Here is a 6,604-nt window from a genome sequence, read left to right as displayed (position 1 = left end):
GATGTCACTGTAGCTTTATCACCAAGCTCCAGCCAAGCTTTAGCTTAGCTTATCATAAAGACTAGAAACATGAGGAACCAGCTAGCCTGTCTCTGTCCAGGTAACAAACAGAGCGCTCACTTCACTGAACAGAACACATGGCATTTGTATAATCTGAATAAACAGGTGAAGCTCGTACTTGTTACCCTGCAAGTGTAACTTCATTTTCAGTTTTGGCTCTTTCACTGTGACTCAGGGGAGAGCGACTTCAAAGTTGCAGCCGTGCACTTGAGGTCATTATCTTCATTTCTATATCCTCTGCAGGTTCTCAGCATATGGGAACATTTTAAATGGATTTTAGTGCAAGTGTGTGTGTGTGTGCAGCCATAAATCTGCCATGTCAACTATAAAATATGGTTGACCAGCAACAGATGTAGTTCCAATAGCTACCCAGAAAAAATTAATTCAAAATTTACCACCTTTAGATTTTTATTTTAGCACTAAATAACAATTAAAATCAATTTCAGCTTTGTGCAGGGGAAATGGACAATGAGCCAAAGCTAGAACATGCTCACAAGGAGGGAGGAAAAGTGGATTGAGTGTTTTTTAAATTTTCTCTTACTATATTTCACTTGTTCAATCTCTTTCTTCCTTTCTACTCTTTTCTCTTTACTTTAATCCCTCTCCTTCCAGCCTTTAGCTGAAACGAATCCTCCTTTCATCCTCTTCTGCAGCGAGGGCCCTGGTGTCTGTTCACACAAAGCCTAACCATCCCTGACTCCTCGTCAACCCCTCGCCCAATTCATCAAGCAGAGGCCCACGGGCATTTATCACCCCCACCACCTTTCATATCCCACATCAGCTGAAAGCCACTGTCGTTCCTCTGACTTCAATGCGGCTGTGGCACAGCCGTAAGATTTATAGTGGCATAATTAGTAGCAGTGAAAAAGGCCTGCGTGCTTTGGAGGGTCAGTCATACTGTATCCCACTCAGGAGTCCTCAAAGCTACTCACATCTGCTTCAAAATAAATTGCACCGCCACCACAAAAGTTGATAAATTAGCCAAAAAAGAAAAAGCCATGAAATTCATCAAAGCCTGATAGTGACATCAAAACAGTCACTCTGGGTAATTTTAACACACTATTTATCACCATTCACTGGAAGCGGGAGACCGTCATAAATCCCATTTCTCTACAGGGAAGCTGCTGCTTGTGATGAGCTTCTCTAAGGCGAAACCTCCCCCTCAGGATGGGGGTTTCCGAAAACAGCTTGAAGGAGGTCTAAAATAACACGCCTAATAGTAAAACTGTGTTATTGATGTAATCGTTCCCTCCCCTCCCAGCCCGTCCCATTGTCACGGATATCTCAAGAACAGGGAACTAATTAAAACACTCCTGGAGTTTGTTTTCATTTTGATCCTCACACAGAAATAAAGTCTTCACTATACAGCCGCGTTTTCCTGCCAAGCCGCAAGCTGGGACCTGTTGCCCCATTACACACAGAACAGATGCAAAATCCCCATTCAATCAGAAATTACACCTATTATTTATTATCCTTGTTGTGGCTTTCTCTGTGCTTTCTTGTGCGTGGTGTCACAACTCACCGTGCACCTGAAACACCAGACTGTTTCACATGAGTGGTGGAACTTTGGCTGAGAGATAGTGGTGCAGATGTGAGGGTGCTAACCGGTGGTGGAAAGTCAGGGAGCACATTTACTCAAGTACTTATTTTGAGACATGTCAGTACTGAAGTACTTTGAATATTCAGAGGTCATACTACTTTATCCTTGTACTTGACATTTTACAGGGAGCCGTTTTACCTTTTAAAATGCTACTATACACACCAGCAATAAAAACATCATGTGTAATAAAGTATCTGACATAGGTCTTTTTTTTGCATATACTTGACATACTTGTCTACTTTTGTAGCAAATGTAGGAAAGAAATGTAGGACTATAGCTATATTTACTTTTTACTTAAGAAAAGCATCTGAATAGCCTACGTCTTCCACTACTGATGTTAATTCAAATAGGACATTTGCTGTGAATTATGAAGGTAAAGTGGTTAAATATATACATGCATATACTTCCGTTCATGTTTTATGTACTGTTTATACACTAAAGGAATGTGCATTACAACGTTAAGGTAAATAAACATTTTGGAAGAGTTTCGAAGCCATCTAAGGCTGATCACTCCAAAAGTTTGTAGAGCCTCTGCACCGGTCAGATTTTATACTACACGTCATCGGCATTTAGATTTTGCGCCCCCCCTTCCCAGTTGTGCATGTTTTTAAACTGCTGGTTTGCTGGAGCACATTGCAAACGTTGTGCAAAGGGGCGAGGAAGCACCTGCTTCCAACAAGGAGGTGGAGAAAATGCGCTCATGAAAAAGTGGTTGGCACTGACATTTTTGCAGGAGGTTGGATTGCTCTGAGATTATGTACAGGTTATTTTGATAATCTTGTGAGTGGAAATGTTGCCTTGATACTTTGCTGTTTTCCTTTTTTTCCGAGGAGAGTCTATGGTGTGACCAAAAATCCAGTCAGTGTAAATTATGGATTCCCTTTGCGGTCATGGGTTGGTTACAGTTCATGATATATGTACCTTTTCGGTGTCAGCTGACATGCGCTTCTGCATCTGTGTCGCATTTTAATGCACCACAAATTGTTGCCAAAGTATCCTACCCCTGGATAAGCGGTGTGGTTTTATCAGACAGCCTCTGACCGCAAACACGAGCGCAAGAGCAATGAGAAAATACTTGTGGGCTTGGCTTTGACTGCTACAGCCTTCTAAGAGAGCAGTGACAGACACCTACAGACAGCGGCATCAGAGGTAAAAGTTGGACTGAAAGTTAACTACACATTCAGAAGGTTAAAGAAAACGTGTGCGCGTATAAAGGGATGCCAGCCAGGCGTGGCTTGTGGTTAAATATCCAATGTGAGAATGCGTGGGAAGTATGTACATATTAGAGTCTTTCCATCTGATACACAGAGATATCAAACTGGTGATTAAAGCAACGACCGATAACCTGAGAGGACTGACTTGGAGTAACGTTGCTTGTGCGTGAATGGACCGGACTTGTGTAAACTTTACTCCCTACTTGAGTTGCCGAAATATTACAGATGCCTTCGCTTAATTTGACAGCTGTGCACACAATGGCAGAGGTCGGGAGTTTTGTGGGGACAGTCGACTTGGATTTACAAAGCTTTCCTACACTTGGGAATATGCCTCTACCTGAGACTCCAGTGGGGCTGAATGAGCGGCTGGGGCAGATCGAAGGAAGGCTGCAGCGGGGGTCACCCACGGATTTCGGGCACCTGAAAGGGATCCTGAGACGCCGGCAGCTCTACTGCAGGTCCGGCTTTCAGCTAGAGATATTCCCCAATGGTACTGTGTATGGGACAAGACAAGACCACAGCAGATTTGGTGAGGGTATTTCTTTAGCCTTTAACTTTGTGAGTGTGTGCGCGAATGAAATGCTGAATATAGAGTTGTATCATCTGTCTCTCAGCTGAAAGAAAGTGGAAAAGGCAGAGAGGGAGAGGGGACAAGGTAGTATTTAGTAAAGCAATTATCAATAATATTACACATTTTAATAGCCTACCTTTGTTGGAGATTTACGAAGATGCTGCATCAAATTTCTGGTTTTATATCCTGTACTACTAATTTAGATAATTGTCTGAAACAGGTGAAGTGGGTTTAATTAGGACGTTTTTCCTGCCGCACACCCCCAGTGGATACTCAATCGTGCGTCACTGTCACCTGGCGCGCAGGAAAGCGCAACCACGCAACTTTTTCTGGCAATCCCCGCTGCGCGCGGGGCGCAGGTGTCTGTCCTCAGCCGCAAACAAGCAGCGCGTGCACCTGCATGCACGCGGCCGCAACTATGAAGATCTGGTACCATTAATGTAAATGGAGCGAGGTGCGGCTCGCGGGAGAACAATAAATAAATTAGATCAGAGGGCAGACACGCACATGTCTCGCGCTTCATGTCCGTGCAGTCATGTCACAGGTGCAAGGCCTGCGCGCGGAATAACTCTAATTAAAGCATGACCACTGCGGAATTTAGGGAAGGTTTAATGTTCAGGCTTCAGCCAAAAGACAAGCCGGTTTACAGAGATGGGTGGTCCGCGTGTTTGTTTCTGGCTTCACTTAGTTTTAAGAATCAAGTTGTTTTTTTGTTTTTTGTCTGAGCTGCAAGAAGGACATGGTTTCGATTAGAGGCATATGAAACACACTCTTCGCTGTATAAAATTAGAGGGATCTTCTCCGTCATCCTTTGGCATTGTGAGGTCGAGGGGATGGGGACCAGGTGGCTGTAAGCTGGCCTCTGTCGGTCAGCGCAGCCAGCTGGATCATCTCTGACTAACCTCTGCACCATACTGCCATACCATACCATGGCTTTTAATTTCACCGGTTGTTTCCCTGCCTTTGATGTAAATGTTCACTTTACTGAAACATCCTGTGAGTCAGCAACTCACCATACAACTTTACCCACATGTCAGCTTCATAAAAGTGACTTCTCTGTCTGTACTGGGAAGTCCAAAAGACAGAAAGAACACATTTCTAGACACCACAACTCAGATTGATGCATGTTACCCAGGACAGACCAAAGAGGAAAGCTGGGAATCAAAGAAATCTTGATCTGTTGCTGTGCTCCCGTCTCTGCATTTGTCTTTCTTTCCTGTTTCACTTTTGTAATTGAAGCATGAATTAGCAAGACGATGCTGAGTTACATACAGTAAATAATACAGACTAAAAACCACATCAACACAAGAGGACAATGAACAACTTACAGAGCAGAATCATTCTAATGCAAAAAGAATGGAAGCGTTCATACTAAAAACTGGGTAAGTGATGCACATTTTGACTGGTCTGCTGTCATACAAATGGGGTTTACATCGTGTTTGTGGGTTTTCCTGATCAGTTTGTGTTGTGTTTGCTTGGCCTTAGGTATCCTGGAGTTCATCAGTCTGGCAGTGAGTCTGGTCAGTATCAGAGGGGTGGACGCTGGACTCTACCTCGGCATGAATGAGAAAGGAGAGCTCTATGGGTCGGTGAGTCAAGAAGCCCTCCTCTCATTCACAACCTTATCCTCGCCGTGCAGCCTATAGGGTCTCATTCACAAGTCTGGTACTTGATACACACATTGTTTTATGAGAATGAAAATATAGGTCAGTGCTGTGCTATCAAAAAGACGTCTTCAGAAGCAATCTGAGGGACTGTTTGTTGTCAAGGTTCCCATATGTGGTGGTTGGGAAACCACACTGAGACAAAACAAGCAAGTTTCTCTCACACTCTCTGTGTCCTGACTTCCTCTCCTGCAGTTCTCCTTCACCATGATGACTGGAGAAATTAATAAAGACAGCAGACTGACCTGTAGACAGGATATTTTTACTTGTTTTTCCTGGGAAGGGGTTCAAGGAAAGGCAGCTTTATAGCAAGCGAAGCAACCTCTTCATTTAGTTTTGTGGTATGCAGAAATATTTACATATTTTCCCACAGAGGAGACAGGAGCAGTTGGAGTCACTTTGGATGTGTGCTGTGGGTGAATTTAGTGGAGATGACCTATCTGTGCACAGCTGGACTTCTGTCTGAACTGCAGTGTTAAAGGCAGAAGAAATATCCCGCGCATTTCCACAGTAAATGTAGCTCATAGAGAACACGTCTTCTTTTCCTTTCACCTGGATGACTTTTTCTCACGTGTGATTGGTATCTGGGCACAGAAAGAGAGGAAGGAGGAAAGATAAAGACAATGAAGGGGAAGTATGTGAGGGAGCCCTGTATCAGATGTCCCAGGGCATTTACCTGAGGGCCTCTCAGGGCTCAGAACCCCCATCCCCCCAGCTCTGAACATTTCGAACAGAGGCTACTTTTAAGCACAGCCATTATGTTGAAAGTGCAGATATTGTTACTGTGTGCTATCAGAGTCTGGCATCCTGGAGCTTTGACTCTGGGGGAAGGGGTGATGGTGAGAGGTAATGATTAGAGGGGGGTGGGGGTAATTGCACACCTGACTGAGTCACCTGACTGACAGAGAGAGCGATGTCTATCTGGATATAAGAGGCCAGGAGGAGGAGAAGGGGGAGGGTGACAGGTAGAAGGGAGCTTCCATCTCACAACTGCCAGACCTTAACAAGCTTTTGATCCGATGAGCTGTGTGTGCGTGCGTGTGTGTGTGTGTGTGTGTTAGGATAGAGAGCAGGCCCAATCATGTGCCCTCAGGGCCATGTTTACAGACAACAGCTTCACCACACAGCTGCAGCCAAGCAGAGCCTGACAACCAATCAACAAAATTGCTTCTGGAATAAAAACTGAGACTCTTGCACAGACATTTGTTGGAGCTGTAAAGTGTGTTAAAGGCAAAGAATGACTGATCATGAACATTTATTTGGCTGTGTAATGGAGCCACATCTTCTCAGCTAAAAAAAAAAAATAGAAAGTTGGTCAGAGAGAGAGAGAGTATCCAGGAGGGAGAATGAGTGACAGTGACCCTTAAAAGGGGTTCATATTTGGCTCTTGGTTCTCAGTGATACCCTTGACTTAAATGAGGCTCACCCGTCTTTCAGAGAAGCAGATGCTGACTGGTCTTGGCAGGAAAGCAGCTCTAACCCTGATATGTCTGAT

At 44.3% G+C, this 6,604-nt stretch overlaps 1 protein-coding gene across 1 annotated transcript in view; it reads left to right on the top strand.

The window, feature by feature from the left end:
* Nucleotides 1-2,325: 2,325 nt before the first annotated feature.
* The window catches only part of fgf16 (fibroblast growth factor 16), a 6,118-nt gene continuing 1,839 nt past the window's right edge, over nucleotides 2,326-6,604 (top strand). Inside the window, exons 1-2 of the mRNA XM_020619234.1 lie at nucleotides 2,326-3,403; nucleotides 4,931-5,034. Of these exons, the coding sequence (XP_020474890.1) occupies nucleotides 3,100-3,403; nucleotides 4,931-5,034 (408 nt within the window). The 5' untranslated portion in view covers nucleotides 2,326-3,099. The remainder of the gene's footprint in view (nucleotides 3,404-4,930; nucleotides 5,035-6,604) is intronic.

The sequence above is a fragment of the Monopterus albus genome, unplaced genomic scaffold (genome assembly GCF_001952655.1).
Source record: "Monopterus albus unplaced genomic scaffold, M_albus_1.0 scaffold217.1, whole genome shotgun sequence".
Classification (NCBI taxonomy): domain Eukaryota; kingdom Metazoa; phylum Chordata; class Actinopteri; order Synbranchiformes; family Synbranchidae; genus Monopterus; species Monopterus albus.
This window is presented reverse-complemented; position numbering and strand designations above follow the sequence as displayed.